The sequence below is a fragment of the Prionailurus bengalensis genome, chromosome D4, assembly GCF_016509475.1.
Source record: "Prionailurus bengalensis isolate Pbe53 chromosome D4, Fcat_Pben_1.1_paternal_pri, whole genome shotgun sequence".
Taxonomy (NCBI): domain Eukaryota; kingdom Metazoa; phylum Chordata; class Mammalia; order Carnivora; family Felidae; genus Prionailurus; species Prionailurus bengalensis.
The window spans coordinates 31634405-31657952 of NC_057359.1; the positions used below are offsets into that span (position 1 = coordinate 31634405).

The 23548-nt window shown below is 38.9% G+C and overlaps 1 protein-coding gene and 1 non-coding gene across 3 annotated transcripts in view; one reads left to right on the top strand and one right to left on the bottom strand.

Annotated features, from left to right (window-relative positions):
* Positions 1 to 10683: 10683 nt before the first annotated feature.
* KIAA2026 (KIAA2026 ortholog) overlaps positions 10684 to 23548 on the bottom strand; it is a 133954-nt gene continuing 121089 nt past the window's right edge. For both annotated transcript variants that reach the window (XM_043565402.1, XM_043565400.1), the window contains 2 exons: positions 16101 to 16288; positions 10684 to 14997 (listed from right to left, as the gene is read on the bottom strand). In XM_043565402.1, coding sequence (XP_043421337.1) covers positions 11366 to 14997; positions 16101 to 16288 — 3820 coding nt within the window. In that variant the 3' untranslated portion in view covers positions 10684 to 11365. The remainder of the gene's footprint in view (positions 14998 to 16100; positions 16289 to 23548) is intronic.
* On the top strand, positions 18687 to 18827 carry LOC122475537. The gene has a single exon (XR_006295223.1). It is a non-coding gene; the product is annotated as a U4 spliceosomal RNA (small nuclear RNA).

The following is a 23548-nucleotide window of genomic DNA, read 5'->3' on the forward strand; positions in this document are numbered from 1 at the left end:
TGTTGGTGGGAATGCAAATTGGTGCAGCCACTCTGGAAAGCAGTGTGGAGGTTCCTCCGAAAATTAAAAATAGACCTACACAATGACCCAGCAATAGCACTGCTAGGAATTTACCCAAGGGATACAGGAGTACGGATGCATAGGGGCACTTGTACCCCAATGTTTAAACAGCACTCTCAACAATGGCTAAATTATGGAAAGAGCCTAAATGTCCATCAACTGATGAATGGATAAAGAAATTGTGGTTTATATACACAATGGAGTACTATGTGGCAATGAGAAGGAATGAAATATGGCCCTTTGTAGCAACGTGGATGGAACTGGAGAGTGTGATGCTAAGTGAAATAAGCCATACAGAGAAGGACAGATTCCATATGTTTCCACTGCTATGTGGATCCTGAGAAACTTAACAGAAGACCATGGGGGAGAGGAAGGGGGAAAAAAGTTAGAGAGGGAGGGAGCCAAAGCATAAGAGACTCTTAAAAACTGAGAACAAACTGAGGGTTGATGGGGGGTGGGAGGGAGGGGAGGGGAGGTGATGGGCATTGAAGAGGGCATCTTTTGGGATGAGCACTGGGTGTTGTATGGAAACTAATTTGACAATAAATTTCATATAATATAAAAAAAATTTTAAAAAAAGATACTGTAGTTTGGCTGATGTCTTGCCTTAAATGTTCCAATGGTAGTTTAGCTACTTTGGGCTCCCAAAGCCCTCTCAAAAAAAAAAAATATATATATATATATTTGATTACATATATATATATGTAATCAAAAAGGATCAGAGATTTTGGAGTGGTATGGAATGGTGCATAATAACATTAATTTTTTTTGTTGACATCTACATGTCATCTCTACTATTGTTTATCTAATATTTATTCTTTCAGTCAACTCATTAAAAATTTTTTTTGTCTTGCATTTACATCACAACCCTAAATGGAAAATCAGTATCATTTTCCATAAGTAGCAGATAATGCTAAAAATGAAGATAATGAAAGTATTTTTATTCACACCTAGAAGGTTATTGATGATCACAGAAGGCTGTCAACCTGAGACCTGCTCTTTTTATTAAAGAGGGAGATTACCAAGAATCAAAGAGCTTTCAACATAATTAAAAGACTTGCAAGAGAAAGTTATGACTGCCTCACTGTATGACTTAGTGTTTTTTAATGCTGAATCAGTAAACCACCTAAAGTCATCTTGTATCATCGGAAATACTAGGGTAGCAGAATTGTTTCATTTTCTACAAAAGACACGATTGCACTGAAAAGAAAAAACACTGAATAAACAGACTTTTACACATTGAAAAAAATCATTGAACAAAATGCTGAAATACCTACATACTGTTCCTGATTCTGTTGTCTTACCACTTAAAATAAGCCTTCTCCCTCCCCTTTACAAACAAATTAGCTCTAAATAAAGTAAACATCAACAGGCATTTGGTCAGCTCCTTGCAATCCCTAGTCTAAGCCTCAATCCTCCACTTCTATAGAAGTATGTGTGGCTTGAGCCCCGGACCTCTCTAGCATCTCCAGACCATCATTGCTGAGAGTGCTCTCCTTTACCCATGGAAAAAGGCTCTCTTCACAAAGTCCTTCAAACTAGCATCCTAGGTGATGAACAAGGAGGACTGAGAGATTCCCTGAGGGAGTCTGATTGTTTTTACAGTTAAAAGCAGACACCCTTTCAGGAGAAAAAAAGTCATCTCAAGTGACTGATGCCAAAACATCTTAAGAGCAATTCAGAAGAACATTCTTCATAGCATGTTTGGATAAAAACATTCATTTTTAAGAAAGGTTAAAACTGCTATTATAAGAAGTTGTGCAATGTAAGAAAAAGTGTAGGAAATGAACAGAAGACAATGCTTGACAACTTGAAAACACAAATGAAAGAAGCTTTAAGTTATAAAGAGAGCCTATTAAAATCTCTAAAACAGCACTGAAGACAAGTTTGCCTGCTCTCTTTAGAGAAGGTTACATGGATGATGGCAACTTGAAATCAGACAGAGAAAGAAAACTGAGACTCCCTAAACTGCCAATCAGAAGTTAACTTGGAGAAATACATTGATGCTATTAATTTTTAAATAAGGCTTGAAGGAGAATGACAAAGACAATCTAAAAAGTGAAGAAAATTAATCAATTGCTTATAATTCAAATAAAAGGTCTCCAAACTGAACAAACACCTTTGCAGTCTAAAAATACTGCTTGAAATTGAGATTCAAAAACTTCAGCTAAAACTTCAAATACTACCTGAACTACACCAAGAACATGCAATGCATATCTGTAGAAAATCCATCAAGGAGAGACTTTACAGTTTAGAAATAAAGAAGAAAGTTCCCAAAGTATATGAAGCTGCATACGTCAGAAGTATGACTCCTATAGGTAGATGGTCTTGAGAAATAGTTGGAAAGAAGTACTTCCTTTTACCAAAGCTGGATTGTCTCCCATGAGAAAAGAGCACCTTGGCTGAGTCAAATCTCACTGAGCTAAGAAAAAAATCACAACAAACAAAAATTAGCTGAAGAAGTGTAAATTCCAGCTTTTCCCAAGTGGCCTCCACTGCTCCACAGGTAGTCTTGGGCAGAGGCTAGAGAGTATCAGGGGACTCCCTGAATCATCAGGTCCCCAAGGAAAGAGGAAGATTGAACTGTAAGGGCTCAGGTATCTGAGTCACCTGTAAGTTTGATTCAGGTTTATAGTAGCCAAGTCCTAAACATCCACAGCAGGACATCTGTCTTTTCTCTTTAAAAATAATTTAGAGCAGGGGCACCTGGGTGGCTCAGTCGGTTGAGTGTCCGACTTCAGCTCAGGTCATGATCTCACAGTTTGTGGGTTCGAGCCCTGTGTTGTGCTCTGTTCTGACAGCTCAGAGCCTGGAGCCTGCTTCGGATTCTGTGTCTTCCTCTCTCTCTGACCCTCCCCTGCTCACACTCTGTCTGTCTGTCTCTCTCTCAAAAATAAACATTAAAAAAAATAATTTAGAGCAATCTCTTTTTAGTTTAACTATTGTTACTTAATTGATGCTATATTTGCCCAAATTCAAGTTTGACAGAACTATAATTCCAAAGATAGCATTTTACCAATCTAGATGGTTTTAATAAAATTCTTATGGACATTAGAACATTTCATTAGATATTACAGAATTAGATCCAAATAAGTATTGTATTTAGATTGAACTAAATGGTCTACTATTACTTAAGCCACAACTTAAGTTAACTTCTACATAATCAGGGAAAAACATTTAATCAATAAATTCCATTTATATATGTTATGAGCTGTTTGAAGAAATCTGTAAAAATATTTATCTAATAAATTTTGGTTTAAAAAAATATAAAACAAGAAACCCACCAAAAACAAAACCCTAAACCAAATTACCCCCCCCCCCAACTAAACCTATTAGTCTTTTAACTTTTTTTTAGCACTAGATTTAGATAATTTAGGGCAGATAAAATTTTGTTCATGATATTCTTTGCTGTTACAATGTTTCTAAGTTTTATGCAATCAAAATAAATTCTTTCCCTTAAAAAACATTTTTCTATCCTTCTCAATCCAAATACAGGTTTCCCCAATTATTTGAAAGTAGACAGTTCTTATGAAAACTTTGAAGCCAACATGGGGTAAAATGAAGAGATAATTACCATTAACTACATGGAAAAGTTTTTAGCCATCCTAGATCCCCAAAATAACCTCTTAGGCTACTTTGATACCTTAGGACACATCTTGGTAACAGATACAAAGCAAATTGACATAAAGCACAGATACTCACAGGTCAAAGCTATGGCGACTTGAAGCTGAGAAGTTCCCAGGGAAGGAGCTTGGTGGTGCCTCTCACTGCTTGGGGTGCCTGCTGTTTCTATAAAGGCTCAATGCAAAACAAACGATGAGTGCTGGTTTTGCTTTTCTCCGTTTTTTTTTTTTTTTTTTTTTTTTGTAAAAGTGAAAATCCTCTTTGGACTTCTTTTGGTTAGCGAAAACAGGTACTAATGCAGGTCTTTTGTAAAAGTAAAGTAGCATGATGTGAACTTTCGAAAATGGTCAGAAACCTGTAGTTTCTCTTTTTCTCACTTCTCTGTTGCAAGCTACCAACCATCACTGCCAGATAAAAGGTCTTCATACTACTTTCTTGACTTACCTAGTAACTTCCTAATTGGCATGTCTCTAGTCAGGTAAATGATAGCAGCTACTATTTATTAAACGTTTACTTTGTGGCAGACTTTGGGCCAAGTGTGTTACATAAATTATTACATGTAATCTTCACAGCAACGCTGCAAGGTAAATTAACTGATCTTCATCTTACATGTGAATGTTAATACCTTTGCCTCAAAAGCTTCAGTACCATCCCAATGACTTTCAGAATATTTTTCAGTCCTTTGTCACCCCTACCTATTTTTTAGTCATTCCTCATCAGCCCCCCAACCCATAATATTCTATTCAAACTCAACTGCTATTCCCTAAATGCTCCTTGTGCTTTTCTTTAAAGAAAACTGAGATATAATTGACATATAATATTGTATTCATTTTGGTGTACATGATTTATGTATATATTGTAGAACTATCACATTAAATCTAGTTAACATCTATCACCAGTGATAATTTTTCTTGTGATGAGAACTTTTGATCTACTCTTAGCAACTTTCAAATGTGCAATATAGTAGTTAATTTACCTGTGCTTTTTAAAGACTCTTTCCAAGTCCAGTTCTAAATATACTTTCAGTCCCAGCACAAATTCCACCTCTTATATGAAACCTCTGGCACCTTACCACTAAATTCCTAAGAGTTCTTTATTCCTCTGATATTTACTTTTAACTTATTGTTACATTCTTTTGTTGTTGTTGTTGTTGTTGTTGTGTGTGTGTGTGTGTGTGTGTGTGTTGAGGACAGGGATGTGATCTTATTCATCTATGTTGATCCTACAACTTCTGTATTATACAGTTCTCAACGAATGTGTAGAATTAATTTACATCTCTTTGAATTTAAAGCTTGTTGACAATATGCTTTCCATTTACATTGATAATTACTTTAAGAATGATATTGAGGATTACACACATAAAAACATGCATTTCTTTAATACTTCTTTATATATTACTTAACCATAGAATTTTCTCACACTCAGATTTTGTCCCCATGTTAAACTATAAGAACCTGAATTGTGCCATGCCCTTCAACTTTCTTGGTAATGGCATGCATAATAAATACTTATTCAATAAATGACAAAAAATACCTGGGACAGTGGACAACATTATAGCAACAATCAGGCTTCAGGCTCAGATAATAGCAAAACAACTTTTGGAGTGACTTAAGGTAATTTGTTATCATCTCTATGTTATAATACACTGTAACTTGGATAGTTCATCAAATTTCTTAGATCACTTTCAGAATTTACTACATTCTCAAGCTTTTAATATCAAAGATTTCTAAATTCATTGTCAATTATATACTGGGGGAAGCAAAAATTTTCACTTATCTAAGTGTACATATTACTATCACTGCTTTAATTATAAAACTATTGAGGTCAATTAATTATTAAATGCACCAATAAAATTGTAGGCTTGAAAGGAAAACTTCTAAACTCTATGAAGCCAGCATTACCTTGATTCCAAAACCAGAAAAAGACCCCACTAAAAAAGGAGAACTATAGACCAATTTCCCTGATGAACGTGGATGCAAAAATCCTCAACAAGATATTAGCCAACTGGATCCAACAATACATTAAAAAAACTGTTCACCACAACCAAGTGGGATTTAAACCTGGGATGCAGGGCTGGTTCAATATCCACAAAACAATCAATGTGATTCATCACATCAATAAAAGAAAGGATAAGAACCACATGATCCTCTCAATAGATGCAGAGAAAGCAGAAAGCATTTGACAAAATACAGCATACTTTCTTCATAAAAACCCTCAAGAAAGTGGGGATAGAAGGATCATACCTTGAGATCATAAAAGCCATATATGAAAGACCCTACGCTAATACCATCCTCAATGGGGAAAAACTGAGAGCTTTCCCTGTAAGGTCAGGAACAAGATAGGGATGTCCACTCTCACCACTGTTATTCAACATAGTATTGGAAGTCTTAGCCTCAGCAATCAGACAACACAAAGAAATAAAAGGTATCCAAATTGGCCAGAAGGAAGTCAAAACTTCACGCTTCGCAGATGACGTGATACTTTATATGGAAAACCCAAAAGATTCCACCAAAAAAACTGCTAGAACTGATCCATGAATTCAGTAAAGTTGCAGGATATAAAATCAATGCACAGAAATCGGTTGCATTCCTATACACCAACAATGAAGCAAAAGAGAAATCAAGAAATTGATCTCATTTACAATTGCACCAAAAATCATAAAATACCTAGGAATAAATCTGACCAAAGAGGTGAAAAATCTATATATTGAAAACTATGGAAAGCTTATGAAAATAATTGAAGAAGACACACAAAAAAATGGAAAAAGATTCCATGTTCCTGGTTAGGAAGAACAAATATTGTTAAGATGTCAATACTACCCAAAGCAATCTACATATTCAATACAACCCCTACCCAAATAACACCAGCATTCTTCACAGAGCTAGAACAAATAATCTTAAAATTTGTATGGAACCATAAAAGACCCTGAATAGCCAAAGCAATCTTGAAAAAGAAAACCAAAGCAGGAGGCAACACAAGCCTGGACTTCAAGCTGTATTACAAAGCTGTAATCATCAAGACAGTAGGATACTGGAACAAAAACACTCAGATCAATGGAACAGAATAGAGAACACAGAAATGTACCCACAAACGTATGGCCAACTAATCTTTGACAAAGCAGGAAAGAATATCCAATGGAATAAAGATGGTTTCTTCAGCAAGTGGTGCTGGGAAAACTGGACAGCGACATGCAGAAAAATGAACCTGGACCACTTTCTTACACCGTACACAAAAATAAACTCAAAATGGATGAAAGACCAAATGTAAGACAGGAAGCCATCAAAATCCTCAAGGAGAAAGCAGGCAAAAACCTCTTTGACCTTGGCCACAGCAACTTCTTACTCAACAACTTACTCTCCGGAGGCAAGGGAAACAAGTGCAAAAATGAACTACTGGGACGTCATCAAAATAAAAAGTTTCTGCACAGTGATCGAAACAATCAGCAAAACTAAAAGGCAACCAACAGAATGGGAGAAGATATTTGCAAATGACATATCAGATAAAGGGTTAGTATCCAAAATCTATAAAGAACTTATCAAACTCAACACCCAAAAAACAAACAATCCAGTGAAGAAATGGGCAAAAAACATGAATAGACACTTCTCCAAAGAAGACATGCAGATGGCCAACTGACACATGAAAAAATGCTTCACATCACTCATCATCAGGGAAATACAAATCAAAACCACAATGAGATACCATCTCACACCTGTCAGAATGGCTAACATTAACAACTCAGGCAACAACAGATGTTGGCAAGGATGCGGAGAAAGAGGATCTTTTGCATTGTTGGTGGGAATGCAAGCTGGTACAGCCACTCTGGAAAACAGTATGGAGGTTCCTCAAAAAATTAAAAATAGAACCACCTTAGACCCAGCAATTGCACTACTAGGCATTTACCAACGGGATACAGGTATGTTTCGAAGGGGCACGTGCACCCCAATGTTTATAGCATGGCTATCAACAATAGCCAAAGTATGGAAAGAGCCCAAATGTCCATCAACAGATGGAGGGATAAAGAAGATGTGGTATATATATATATATATATATATATATATATATATATATATACACAATGGAGTATTACTCAGCAATGAAAAAGAATGAAATCTTGCCATTTGCAATTATGTGAATGGAACTAAAGGGTTACTATGCTAAGTGAAATTAGTCAGAGACAGACAAAAATCATATGACTTTACTCATATGAGGACTTTAAGAGACAAAACAGATGAATATAAGGGAAGGGAAGCAAAAATAATATAAAAACAGGGAGGGGGACAAAACACGAGACTCTTAAATATGGAAAACAGAGGGTTACTGGAGGGCTTTGGGAGGGGGGATGGGTAAATGGGTAAGGGGCATTAAGGAATCTACTCCTGAAATCATTGTTGCACTATATGCTAACTTGGATGTAAATTAAAAAAATAAACTAAATTAAATTGGAGGCTTGAAATGGAAGCAGGAATCTAAAGAGTCCCTTAGTATTTTATATATAATTTTGTTTTTACTATTCACAAAGGAGAATTGATTTTTTTTTTTTTTGAGGAAAAACCATATAGGAAATGAGAGGAAAGAGCTAACATATCAGAAAGACATGTTATTTCCCCATGTTTTAGCTTAGCATTGAAAATGATGCTGAATATATTCAAATGTCCTATTTCTATACTATGTGTGGAAACATACTGTTTTAGTACCATGAGGCTTTCAGGTAGCATTGTAGTGACTTTTCTTCCTTTACATGAATGCCTTTATAAACAGTGTTGAAGAATACTTAACGATAACACTGATTACAAAGAACTGAGGAATTTGACTTTATACTCTTTGGTTGGCCAAGATCCCAGAAATCCACATGATCTACCAAGCTGGAAACAAAAGAAAAAGAATTTGGCTTTTGGTTATATTAAGAAGCTACCTACATTTCTCACTGATTTATTCAGCAAACATATTGAATGTCTACTGGGTGCGAGTTACTGAGGTGACAATGATGACTGACAAGGTCTCTCTTTAAAAAGGAAGACAGACATTCAGTAATTGCATACAAATCTCATTACAGTAGTGTAGTACTATGCCCTTCTCAATCTATGAGTGACTACAATATCATGATGCTGGCTAGGATGAAGTAAGGAGAGGGAGTTATGTAATATGTAATGGGAATATGTAATGAAACATGAAGTCAAAGAGAACTTCTATGAATGCCTTGAACTTTCTAGAAACTAAAAGAAAACTAGAGTGCAATAAGCAAGGGAATAGGTTGAAAAGAAGCCGGTAAGGTAAGCAGCAATAGATTGAGGCCCCTTTTAATCCCCAACGGGATGGCAGGGTCGGGGACTGGGGCTTCACTCTAAAAGGTTCACCAGATCACACAGAGTTTCAAAGGTCATATTAGGATTTTGGATTTAGGAGTTAGAAAAGAATTGTGGTTAATAATTAGTTTAGGTCCTTCACTGGGATTAAAGTTGGGCCATAGGTAATTCAGTAAATTAGTTTCTAGAAATGGCTTGGAGAATTCTTTAAAGGGAAAAGATGAATAATTTCTGGTTGTTTTGCTTTAAAAGTTGAGTATGTAAGTACATTTATTTATTGAGCACACCTATGCACAATGCAATTGCATTCCCAAATTATCACCCACATTCCCTTGAAATCCAAGGTCTTTCCAAACTGACAGGGAAAGAGGGGCAGTGACTACAGAGGAGAACATAGACATGATTGGCAAAGGCACTGTTTTAGAACATAAATATAGATTTTTGAGAGCCTTTAGCAACTTTCCAGGAACATCCTCACACCCTTTCCACTTTGATAACTAATACATTTCAGTGTAGTTTCAAAGGAAGTCTTCAGGCCTACTCTTCCCCATCATTTTTAACCCTAGACTACAACTCCATGTGATGACGTTTAACATCATTATAAACATAATCTGGATGAATATACAATCACTATCTTAGATAATGGATAAAGATCCAATAAATATAAAATCTATCTTTTTTTGACTTTTTATGCTTTGCCTTCTTAAAAAGATATTTATTTATTTATGACTAAGCAATTATACATTTTTTTTGTGTATTCCTTATGCTGTGTCTTTTTTCCCAGACTTTAAAAAATTTTAATTCCAGTACAGTTAATATACAGTGTTATATTAGTTTTGAGTGCACAGTATAGTGATTTAACAATTCTATACACTACTCAGTGTTCATTGTGATAATAAAATCTATCTTTTATTTAAAATGAGGCATATTCTGAAATACCACAAAGTCAAACCCTGAGAAGAAGCTGCCCCATAAAAATCACTTGTTTTACAACAGAATATAAGTGACTGCTGTGATTGAAAAAAGAACAGCAAACAAAAGCAAAGAATGCTTATAAATAATTGAAAATGTTCAAATTCATTTGTTATTCTCAATTAAAAAAAGGAAAATTCTTATGTTTTATCATTTTGGAAAATCAGTCAACTATGAAATAATACCTCAATATAAAAACAGACATATCAGGAGGGAAGCTATATATAGGGTACATAAGACCTCTCCATACTACCATCACAACTTCTTGTGAATCTAAATTTGAAAATAAAAAATTAACAAAGCATATCTGAGGTGCATAAACAGACCAAACACATTGGCCTGAAAGATTACTTAATCAATGGGGAATTTGGTGGTGAAATAAGACAAAAAACTTAAAACAATGAAATCCAAAGTGAAATTTTATAATAGAAGTAATGTACCATCATGGAAATTTAAAGCATCAGGTTCAACTAATGGCTCAGGTCTACCACCCACTTGCTGGATGACCTCGGACAACATCACTTAATCTTTCAAGACTACTGAGAAAAGTAAGTAAGATATATGAAGTAAAGTTTGTAAACTGTAAAACCTTGTACAAATGCTAGCCATTAATTCAAATTTCCCACCTTTAATTCCTTTTTGTAAAGGGCTGTCTTCATTTTATATAATGTATTCTTTCAATGGAACAAGAATGCAATTTAAAAACAGTATTCAAACAAAGAAATACAGCAACTCAGTTTATTACATGCAGATTCTTCTGCATTGTTGCTAACAGTTCACTGGTCCAAAATTACTAAAATATTTAAAAAACTATACATTATGTAAACAAAACATAAATAAGACAGCATAGTTCTTTGTACATATAGTTTAGTACAGGTTGTTAGGGATTTAGGAATATGTACAATTTTACAACATGGACTGCATTTTCACAATGCATAAATGTGTGTGTGTGTGTGTGTGTATACACACACACACACACACACACACACACACATTTATATTTTTACAGAAAACAAAAAACAAGATTTCACTAATGACACAGAATACAATATTGTTGATACACACTGCCATAGTCCAAGTTCAAGAAGAAACATGTCAATTCAAGTGTGCAAAGAGCTAGCCTACTACGAACTAGTGAAACTTGACTTTGTCCAATCTATGCAATACAGACAGGTAGATTCTGTCTATTTTAAACAACTTTGGAAAACATACTCATACCAATGAGTTAAATGGAACAGATCGTTTTCTCCCAAAGGAAACAAAGCCTTGTTGCAAGCTAATGAAAAGATACATTAAAACACACAGAACTATGTATAGTATGTTTTCAACAGTATAATAAAGTTAAAATTTTTATGGGAGTCAAAACAATGCCCCATTATTTAAAAACTGGCTCATTTAGTCTAAATTCAGGATGCAGCTGTGTTGGGCTTCTCTAAGTCAGATGAGTGAAAAGCAGGGAAGACAGAGGCAGGATTTCGACTAGCAGATACAACAATTTGAGAGAGAGAGGAGGAGAGAGAAGAAACCTTAGATGCTGGAGGATTTATGGTATTCAAAATGGCTCCTTCTGGGCTAACCAACAATTTTTTGACTGATGTGTCCAGATGAAATACTGATGTGCTACTTGGCAGTGGAGGATTAGTAGAACAAATGGCAGAAACCAAAGATGTCTTAGCCAAAAGAGTAGCTGGAGGAGACTTAATTACTGAAGTCAATGACACTGTTGGTGCGGGAAGTGGAACAGACACTTTAGCAGTTGTGTTTATGATCTGTGATGTTGTATGTACTGTGGGTAGAGGACTGACATTCCCAAGAGAGTTTGTAATTTTTGTAGAACTTCTTAGAGAATGCTTCACAGGTTGCCCACTTAAAGAATTATTTGATGCTAGTGTGATCTGGGCAGGGTTATCTACTGATATAGCCGGAAGGCCTTGGCCACTGTTAAGAACTAAGGGAGGTCCATATTTTGGATTAGTAGATATAAGAAGAACATGGCTACCAGCTCCAAGACCTTGTGGTGGGACAATAAACCGGGTTCCATTAATCATGATCTGAGTACCAGGTGCCAAAGGTGTACTGGTGTTGATGACTATTTTTTGCTGAATATAAGGTTCACTGAACTGACCCCCTATCACACTATTCACATTTGATGGTGCTGTAGCAGTGTGAATGGCAGAGCCACCAGGAGCAGAACTGTAACTTGAGGTTGATTTTACTAAAGCAGAGGACATTTGCTGGTTTGGCAGAGAAGCAAAATTGGAAATATTAATTACTTTACCTAGACTTTGTGAAAGGGATGGCAATTCAGTTTGAGGTTTATTTGTGTTTATATTTGTTGGCACTGTAGTTAAAATCCCTGGTGACTGAATCTGGACAGAAGTCCGAGATTGTCTTTTAGAAAGAGATATAGAACATGTGGCTCCTGGTACAGTTGCCACTTGTGGAACTGTGTTGATTATTTTAGGGGATACAGTCACAGGTGTAGGTAAGGCAACAGTAACAGGGATCTGCAAAGCTGATGTTAAACATTTAGGAGACACTGTTGGTTGTGTAGTTGAAATCAGAACAGATGATGCAAGATGTCCTGTTTTCACAGTTGATATAGCCACAGTGTTTCCGAGATTTGACGTGCAAAGTCTATTTGACAAAATAGGCATAATTCTTGAAGAGGTATCATTTCCACTGACTAAAACAGGAGGTCGTGTCCCAATGGAAGCAGAGGCTGAGGTCACTGAAAGAGAACCCAAAGACACGTTTGCTCCTGTTACTGAAAACACGTTTACTGCTCTTGTTGCAGAAACCATTGATTCATTAAGAGGAGTAATATTTTGACTCACAAAACTTGAGCTTACTGGAATTGAATTACTACTTGTTGACAATGGCAAAACATAGCCCTTGGTACTTTTTTCTTCTCCTTTTGGGGTTACATTTTGCAATATGTTAATTGATGGTATAGGTGGCACACTGCCTGAAGTGTTTACAATTGCTTGACCTATGTTTAGTCCAATTTTCACATCTTTTATCTGAGATACAGTTGGTGATGAATTTATTTTTATTGGTGCTCCCACTGTTGATGGAATTAGTACTATCTGGGGTTGTTCTGGAGTCTTAACATATGTTTTACTCAAGGGGGGAGAAAGAGTTTGTTTTAATGGTTCTGCCACAATAGTTGGAGTAGAAGTGCCACTGGGAATTGGAGCATTAATAAAAACTAATTTCTGGGCAGAAACACCCGTAGATGTTGGTGCAGGTGTCACATTAATTGCAGTTCCACTGCTAGAAGAAAGAACAGATGGAGCTGACACCAGCATAAGTTTGTGAACTGCAGTTGCACTGATCACATCACCATTTGTTGCTGCTGTTGCTTCTGATCTTGTAACAGGGAAACTTTTTGTGAAATAATCTCCATGTTGTTTATTTGGAGTATGAATAACATTCGTACTGGTTTGTCCAAAATTTCCTGTTGATATACTAATTACATTTACTGAATTATTTGCTGTTGATGATAGTAGAGTGCCAGAAGAAAGAGAGGACTTTAAGGGAGAAGGTGGCATATGTGAAGCTTTATCTATCATGTGGCCCAAATTACCACCGCAGGAAGACTGGCCTAATGTAAGCTTAAGATTCTTTCCCACTGATGGATTAAAGCCAGATGGAATGGAATCAGAAGTTGATGTTTGGCTAAAAGATGGGAGACTAGATGTAGTAGTCACTCCAACTGAGGGTGAAAAAACAGAGGATGATGAAGTTGTTGATTTGGGTACCAGAAATGCCTGAAGCTGAGGAGCAAAAGTGAAAACTGAACTTGAAGATAAGCTATTGGGTGAATTTTGATCTGGACTGGTCTGTACTTTTACAACTCCAGTGTTCCCACCTCGTGTCCTAACAAGAATTGACTGTGAATCTCTTATACACACAGTTTTCAGTTCTTGCTTTACTTCAGAAGAATCAGGAGTTTGTTGTGCAAAAGAGTTGAGGGAACTACCAGGATTTGTAGATCCACTTAGTGTTGTTGCTGATAACAGAGGCTGAACTGTTGAGGAAATGGTGGATGAAACAATGGGCTGGGAAAATGTGGCTGCTGAAACTGCATTCTTGACTTTTCCTGACTCACTCTGGCTAGTCTTAACTGGTGGTGTTAATAAATTACTTATGGAGGTTACAGGTGACAAAGGTTGTGGCCTATCACTATTTGACAAAGGTGTAATTGTCCTATTGAAAAGTATATTAGGTAGCTGGGTAGAAACAGTTCCTGCTGAGCTGACAAGAACTGATGCTAAAGAAGAGTTTACATTTGTTGTCTGCAGGAAAGATGAACAAGGTTGTTCTGTACTTTTCTGTTGAAGTGGCGGTACTTCTTTTGCAACTGCTTTCCCTTCCTTGTGCTGAATCACAAAATTCTTAGGCAGAATGAGAACCTGTTGCATGATTTTTTCTCCTGTTTTAGAATCTAGCACAGGTTGCATCTGAATCTTTACAGAGCTGTTATGGAGATCTATGGGCAACCACTGGCCACAGGGCACTTTGTATACCATTTGTAAAGGACCTTTTGTACTGGTGTGGCAGGTCAATGCTGGCTTTATAGGACTTGCTTCTGGAGGAGATATAACTGGTTTTTCCAAAGCAGGAGCAGTTCTACCTGTGGAAGGGGGCAGTTGATTTGTTAAGGTCACTTTGTTCCCAATATTCTTTGCAAGCAAGGCCTGAATAGGTTTGGTCCCTTTCTGGAGAATAGATACTGGTGTTGAATCCACTGAGGCAAACGACTCTGGAAACAGAGGCTCTGTATGCTTGAATTCATTCAAATAGTCAATCTGCACCTCACCTTCTGCATTCTCAACTGTTGTCTCATTTGTGCTTAACTTTGCTTTCTTCCTTGGGGAAAGATCTTTTGTGCTATCATCCACATAATTAGTTTGTTTTGACTGTCGTTTAAGTGTTTTAGGCAGTATCTTTGCAATATCTTTAGAAGGCAATTCCTTTTTCAACAACTTGCTTCTGGCCATAGGAAAATCTATTTCAGACAGTTTCATGTCATCTGAAAATTATAAAAGGAAACACTGTGTTTAAATAAAACAGCAACTGAATAGCAATAAGACCAATTATAAAAAAGCAAGTCAATCTCTGAACTGGAATTTTATTAAGAAATCTACTACAGGGTGATTTCAAAGTCTCAGCACCCTGATTAGAAAATTAAGGTAAGGTGATCTTTGACATGGCAATCTTGATAGCACAACCCATTCCCAACTATGTATTAATGACAGAATTTTTTTTTGTTCAAACTCTGCTAAGTCTGCTGCAATACAAACACAAAGGAAAATTTACATCTCTTAAAGAGATACTCCGGCCAGCAATTAGAGCTCAGAATTTAGATCTGAAAAGGAATACAGTCTAGTTCTTTTCTTCTAGATAAGGAAATCATGAAATCAAAGAGAGATAGTTCTCCATTCTAATTTTCAGAGACTCTAAAGGAGTTTCTGGGGTTAATTATTCCTACAGTAAAAAAAATTATGTTCATATCAGTCAAAATGGGTTAATGAGAAGCTACTCTTTTTCAAGTCACCAAGAACATGAAAAACAACAGGTTAAAAAATTACTAACCACAAATTTTCACACTAACCTATTATACAACTAAATAAAGTTATTTAACTAGATTTAAAGAATAATATAATCTGATAAACTGAAATGAATTATAGATAATCTAATCTAGCCCCCTTATGATGATATGTCCACTCTGGGGTCTCATTAGGCCATCAACCTTGGTCATTCCTCATAAAAAATCTTCCCAGATTAGGGACTTGTCAAATTCCATTTAAATCAAACATCAAAAACAGTGCTTCAAAAATAGTAATAATAAAAAGAAGATGATGAACTTATTTTAGAGGGATTGTATATTAAAGATGTGTGGTCTATAATGAGCAAAGACATGCCTACAGTTTGGAGGCAGGCACTGGCTCCAGAAACTCCTAGAAATGTAATGATTCCAAGGAACCTTTACAAGGACACAGGACACCTTCAAAACATGGCAGATTTTCCTAATTAATACACATCATTAACCAGATTAACCTTTATCTCCACAAAAGATACTAAAACTTCTCTTTGTGGTTTTAGTGTTGATTTAAGGAAAGTTTTAATACTTACCTGAATCAAAGTTATCTTTCTCCAGGATATCCAAAGGTTCTGTCACCTCTACAGACTTACTAATTTCTACTTTAGGAGATTCTTTTCCAGGATCTCCTTCACCTTCTTCAGTAGTCCACAGTTCTCTAGTAAATTTATCATGATCAGGCTGTCTTCTGAAATCATCGTAGTCTTTCTTTAGGCGGCTCCTGAAATAAAATGCCCAACAAACAACACATACATCTTAAACTCTTGGAAGCTAAACTAACTTTTAGTAATTTAAACTTTATTTTGAGATATTTTCAATTAAGTCACTAAAAGCTATGTTTTAATCTCAAGTGTGTCTAAGATGCTTGGTTCAGTCTTACCAACAATTATCATTAAAGAAGAGAAAACCCAGGGGGTAGGCACAAGAAACCAGAAAGGATTATATTTATAACTTCAGAATACAGTGTTTGAATATACCACCAATTTGTCTTTTTAAATGCTATTAGACCTATTAAATGAGAGAAAGGTAAAATTTTTTTTCTAGCTGCATGGACAAAAATAGATTTGAAATATTTTCATAATTACTGATTATAATATAGTAAAAAATGCCATTTAAAACAGTTAATCAAATCCTAAACACTTTACCAGCAAATGAATGAAGTTGCAGGATACAAAATGAATACCCAGAAATTGATAGTATTTCTATATATTAATAACAAAATAGCATAAGGAGAAATTAAGAAAACAATTCCTTTTACAATTGCATCAAAAAGAATGAAATATCTAGGAATAGGCTTAACCAAAGAGGTGAAAGACATGTACTCTAAAAACTTTAAAACACTGATGAAAGAAATTGAAGATGACACAACTAAAAAAATATTCCATGCTCATGGATTGGGAGAGTATTATTAAATGTTCATACTGCCCAAAGCAATCTACAGATTCCAAGACAATCACTATCAAAATACCAACAGCATTTTTCACAAAGCTAGGGGAAACAGTACTAAAATATGTACAGAACTACAAAGACCCCGAATTGCCAAAACAATCTTGAGAAACAAAAACAAAGCTATAGGAATCACAATTCCAGATTTCAAGATATACTGCAAAGCTGAAGTAATCAAAACAGTATGGTAATGGGGCACAGGGGTGGCTCGGTGGGTGAAGCGTCAAACTTTGGCTCAGGTCATGATCTCATAGATCGTGGGTTTGAGCCCCATGTGGGGCTCTGTGCTGACAGCTCAGAGCCTGGAGACTGCTTCGGATTCTTTATCTCCCTCTCTCTCTGCTCCTCCCTTGCTCGCACTCTGTCTTTCTCTCACAAATAAATAAACATTAAAAAAAAATAGTACGGTACTGACACAAAAACAGATACACACATCAAGGGAACAGAATAAAAATCCCAGATACAAACCTATACTTATATGGTCAACTAATTTATGACAAAAAAGGCAAGATATACAATGGGAAAAAGTCTCTTCAATAAATGGTGCTTGGAAGACTGAACAGTCACATGTAAAAGAATTAAACTGGGGGCGCCTGGGTGGAGCAGTGGGTTAAGTATCCGACTTCAGCCTAGGTCATGATCTCGTGATTCGTGAGTTCGAGCCCCGTGTTGGGCTCTGGCAGCTTGGAGCCTGGAGCCTGCTTCCGATTCTGTGTCTTTCTCTCTCTCTGCCCCTCCCCTGCTCATGCTCTGTCTCTCAAAAATAAATAAATGTTAAAAAAAATTTTTTAAAGAATGAAGCTGAACCACTTTCTAATACATAACAATAAACCCAAAATAGATCAAGACCTAAACGTGAGATCTGAAACTATAAAAATCGTTTATAATTTTTTTTTCAACGTTTTTATTTATTTTGGGGACAGAGAGAGACAGAGCATGAACGGGGGAGGGGCAGAGAGAGAGGGAGACACAGAATTGGAAGCAGGCTCCAGGCTCCGAGCCATCAGCCCAGAGCCTGACGCGGGGCTCGAACTCACGGACCATGAGATCGTGACCTGGCTGAAGTCGGACGCTTAACCGACTGTGCCACCCAGGCGCCCCTGAAACTATAAAAATCTTAGAAGAGGACACAGGCAGTAATTTCTCTAACATCAGCATGGCAACATTTTTCTAGATTTGTCTCCTAAAACAAGGGAAACAAAAGCAAAAATTAACTACTGGGACTAAACAAAAATAAAAAGCTTCACAGTGAAGGAAACAATCAATGAAACAAAAAGGCAACCTAATAAATGGAAAAAGATATTTGCAAATGATATATCCAATAAAGGGTTACTAACCAAAACATAAAAAAAAAAAAATTCTACAACTCAAATACCAAAAAGCAAACAATCTGATTAAAAAATGGGCAGAGGACCTTAATTGACATTTCTCTAAAGAAGACCATATAGATGGCCAAGAGACATATGAAAAGATGCTCAACATCATCAGAGAAACACAAATCAAAACTACAATGAGATATCACCTTACACCTGTAAGAATGGCTAAAATCAAAAAATTAAGAAGTAACAAGAGTTGGTGAGAAAAAGGAACCCTTGTACACTGTTGGTGGGAATGTAAATTGGGGCAGATACTGTGGAAAACAGTATGAAGGTTTATCAAAATTTAAAGATAGAAGCTTTGCACAGTGGCAGTATCATAGCCAATGAGGTTTATCTGAGGCATGATTACTGCTAATTGAAAACTTTTCCCAATATCTTGCCAGGATGATTTAAAATATAGTCAGCATTGGCAATTTTTGAAAAAAAATTAAAAATAGAAATAACATATGATCCAATAATTCCATTAGTGGGTGTTTGCCCAAAGAAAACAAAAACACTATAAAGGAAATAAGCACCCCTGTGTTCACTGCAGCATTATTTACAATAGCCAAGCTTTGGAAGCAACCTAAATATCCATCAATAGACAAACAGATAAGGAAGACATGGTATATATTATGTGTACACACACACACACACACACACACACACACACACACACACACACTGGAACATTATGCAGCCATGAGAAAGGATGAGATCTTGCCATTTGTGATAACATGGATGAACCCAGAGGATATTCTGCCCAGTGAAATAAGTCAGAGAAAGAAAAATACCATAAGATTACACTCACATGTGAAATCTAAAAAACAAATGAAGGGACTTTTCAGAAGATGGCGGCGCAGGAGGACACTGGGCACACTGCGTCCTGATGATCACCTAGATTCCACCCATATCTGCCTAATTTACCCAGAACACTGCCAGAAGACTAGCAGAACGGACTCTCCCGAGCCAAGCGTAGACGAGAGGCCCACGGAAGAGGGTAGGAAGGGCAGAGAGGCAGTGCGAGCTACACAGACTGGCGGGAGGGAGCCAGGGCGGTGGAGGGGCAGCCAGCACACCCGGCAAGGCAGAGCCCCAGAGTCTGGCTTGCAAAAGCGGAGGGGCCGGATGGAGTGTGTTCTGACAGCCAGTGGGACTTAACATCTGGAATTTTATAAGTCAACAGCTCTGCTTGGAGACGGGAGGGCTAAAGGACAACAGGAGGAAGAGTTGTTGAACCCCAGAGGACAGAGCTCAGCTTGGCGGGAAACAAAGGCGCTGGGAAGCGCCATCTCCCTCGCCCATCCCCCAGCCAAAATCCCAAAGGGAACCAGTTCCTGTCACAAACTTGCTTGCACCGGGCAAACACCCAACGCTGTGCTTCTGCAGATCCATCCCTCCAATGGGTCTGCCTCCCTCCCGGTGCCACAGGACCCCTCCTGAAGTGGACCACTGAAGGCAAAGCAAGCTATGCCCGCCCTTCCTGCCCCTGTGCACCTTGTGGATCCACCCCGGCTAATAGGCCAGATCCCATAGAAGCAGCACCACAAGCCTGGCAGTGTGCAAGTAGCCCAGACAGGGGCCACACCACTCCACAGTGAGTCCTGCCCCTGGGAGAGAAGATAAGGTACACACCAGTCTGACTGTGGCCCCATCGGTGGGCTGGGGGCAGACATCAGGTCTGACTGCGCCCGCCCACCAACACAAGTTACTCCAGACAACACAGTGGAAGAGTCCTGCAGTTCCCCGCCACTCCAGGGACTATCCAAAATGACAAAACAGAAGAATTCCCCTCAAAAGAAACTCCAGGAAGTAGGACAGCTAACGAACCGATCAAAAATGATTTAAGCAATATAGCAGAAAATGAATTTAAAATAATAGTCATAAAATTAATTGCTGGGCTTGAAAAAAGTATAGAGGACAGCAGAGAATCTATTACTACGGAGATCAAGGGACTAAGAAACAGGAGGAGCTAAAAAATGCTCTAAATGGAGGAGTTAGCGACAGGGAGGGCCGCGGGCTTGGCTGTAGTGGTGGGGGGGAGGAAGTGGCCAGCTCAGGGCCTTAGGGGGCAGATGGGGGAGATGACAGGCTTAGATGAGACTCGAGGGGGTTGGGGCGTGAGAATAAGAAAGGTTAAAGAGGAAACAAGATCTTGGGGAACCTATGGTGGGGAGAGCTGCATTGAAGGTCCCCGCAGTGACCCAGGGGAGGACAGCCCTTTAGCCCTGGCTGTCGCTTCCTTCTGGAGAACGGGAACTTGGCCTCTAGGAGGGCACCGCTCCTGCGTGGGCCGAGCGAGCCCTGTGCCCTGGTTTGTGTGGGAGGAGGAAAGAAGTTAGAAGCAGGGGGAGAACAGGATCTCAACGCCCTTACTGGAGAGGAAGCGGAATTGGGCATTTGGCTCCCTGAGCATGATCAGGAAGGCAGGCAGTGGGGCGCAGGGCCCCAGGAGGGCTGGGAGGGCAGACCTCGAACTCGTCAATGTCAGCAGCCCCCTTTTTTTTCAGAGGGTTGTGAACCCGCATGGGGACGAGGCCTGGTCTTGTGGATACTGAACTTAGCTTCGCGGGCCTGACAGCTCTGGCCCAGGGTGGTATGTAATTTTGGTTCGGCCTGGGACAGGGTCCAGGCCGTGCCCAGCCTGGTGAACCCCAGGTCTGGATGTGAGGTCAGACCCTTTGTCGGAGGTAAGGGTGGTCTCAGGAGTGATTGAGGAGGTAGGGTGCCATCAAAGCGGTTACTGGTGTGGCGCCTGACGCCTGGCAGGCTGGGGCTGCTGAGGCAGGATATTTGTGTGTCTGGGGACAAAACTGACCCAAGCTTTATTTTCCAGGTGGCAGTGCTCCCCTTTGGACTTTTCCTCTAGGTTCCGTGCTAACTTCTTCTGTGAGCTCCCTCTGCCCTTCCTCCTCCCTTTAACTCTCTCGAGGTTATCCATTCGTTTTAAAACATTGCTTCTGGTAACCTGGTAAGCCTGGGAAAGTTGGCAACGGCCTTGAGAAGTTCGGTTATGTCGGTAATCGTGGAGGAGGAGAGGCACGCTCTGCTGAGACGCGGGGTGGGGTGGGGTGGGGTGGTCTTGCTTGCCTGCGGAGAGGGTGGGGACTGAATGTGTACCCTTGGGTGGGCCTGCAGCGATGGCACCGGCTGAAAGTTACGAAATGCCTCATGGACCATGGTTTGTTACTATAGTGTTCATCGTGGTGATCAGATGGCACCAGGAGAAATGGAGCCCATGGCCAGTGTGAGTCGTAGCAGTGCAGGAGGGGAGACCCTGAAGGAGAGAGCCCGCCTAAGTTGATGTGTGCAGATTGAATTTCCAGAGGCTTAGGAGGTGGAAGCTTCTCCAGTGTCCTGTTTCCAGGCCTTGCTCAGGAAGCCCTGTGTTCAGGAGGCCACCATTTCAGGTTTTCAGATGAGCTCATGAGGGGGCAATCATTCAAAGTCCAAAGCAGATGCATCGGGCCATCAGCAGATCTGTTGCTTTGAATGTTTGATCCCGGAGCACCAACCCCCAGGCACCCCTCCTTTTCTGGGGCGGAGGTTTTCAGATGCTGCGTCTTCTAAATTGAGCCTTCGGTCTTTGCTAGTTCTGTGCTACGAACATGGCTTCAAGAAGATTCTTAAGCTGTAGGACGTTCTAACGTGCCACAACGCAGAGTCATGCCTTGTAGATGAATCTTGCAGATGGAGCCCAGTGACTCGTTCGCCTACCCACGCGCCTGCCTGCCTGCACATTGGTTGGAGGAATTAGTGTGATGGTCTAACCTGTGTCTGGGGAAAGTGTTCACATTTGAAATGCCTTGAGCAAATACTTCAATGAAGCCTACCGGCAAACTGAAGGGGGTGGGGGTGTGGGGGGGTCGTGTTATGCTACAGTCCGGGGGTGGGTACAAGTTGGTTGTGGCCAAATTCTGTTAGAAATGGCAGGTCTTTGGGCATTCTGATTGCATCACAGATGACTAAGTGAGGGAAATGGTTGGGGGACTACCAGTGATCTTTGATGCTTCTATGTATTTGTTGATGTGGATTTTGCTTGATTTAATTTGAAAGTAAACTTCAAATGGGAGGACCCAACTGAGGTGTGAGGGTTGGGGGGGCACACCTTGGCATCGGTTCTGGGAGGGGTGGGGGTGAGGAAAGGGAGAGGGTTGGGTTGATACCGTATATGTTGCAGAGGGTAGGGGTGGTAGGGAATGGGGGTTGGAAGGGAATTCCGGCAAAAAGGGTAAAATTCTGGGGAAGGTAATCGACTCACAGAGGAAGAAGATACTAGTTAACGCTACTAAATTGTTAGTGCTAGTTACATTGTGCTTAGAAAGCACAAAAGATTGCTTCAAAACTTTAGAAAGAAGCTAAAATTGTTTTGCCTTGCTGCAAGGTGGGAAAGAGGGAGGACAACTGAACATGAGTACAAGTCCCATGAAAGCTGGGTGGCAGGAGTCCCCGTCGGCAGAGTGCTCACTAGCCTTTGCTGCTCCATGAGCTTTTTCAGTGGTTTATATGAAGGTGTGTGGGTGTTGGGGAGCTGTAAGTCTTAGAAAGGACTTTAAATGTGCAAATTGTGAGCTTTTAAAGTATTCAAGTTTAAAATTGTGGTGTGCACTTGAGATTAGATGTACTCTTTGGGGTTTGGAACATTTCTATTTACTGAGATGTTGTGGTTGAAAATTCTGAGCAAAGTGAACGTGCAACGATAGGAATTTTATGTCTCAGACACATCTCTTGCCTTTGTGGTCCGTATTAATAGCAGTAAAAATTTTTGCTATTAGTTTTTGTAACAGAATAACCTTTTTATGGTCACTGTAAAATTACTGTGATATATAGTAGCAAACAATCCATGTAGCCTTGCAAAGGTTGAGTGAATCGATTCTAAATTTAGTTTGAACATTTGTGCTTTTCAGATTGATCCAGCACTGGAGCAACTCTCAGCCAAAATCAGTTTGGGGAACAGGAAAAATGGTGGCGGGGGGAGCGGGGAGCCTTTGCTCGATGTGGTCTGTTTTTAAAAATTCAGGGAAAGACAAGAAAACCGTTTATGATTATGTGTTTCTGAGATGCATCCAGGGAGTTGGTAAAGTAATACCAGTAGCTCTTTCTCCTGGCCTCTCACCTTGGATTTCACTAAAAATTTAAAATCCCCAAATACCTTTTGCTTCTGGGATTTTTGTCTT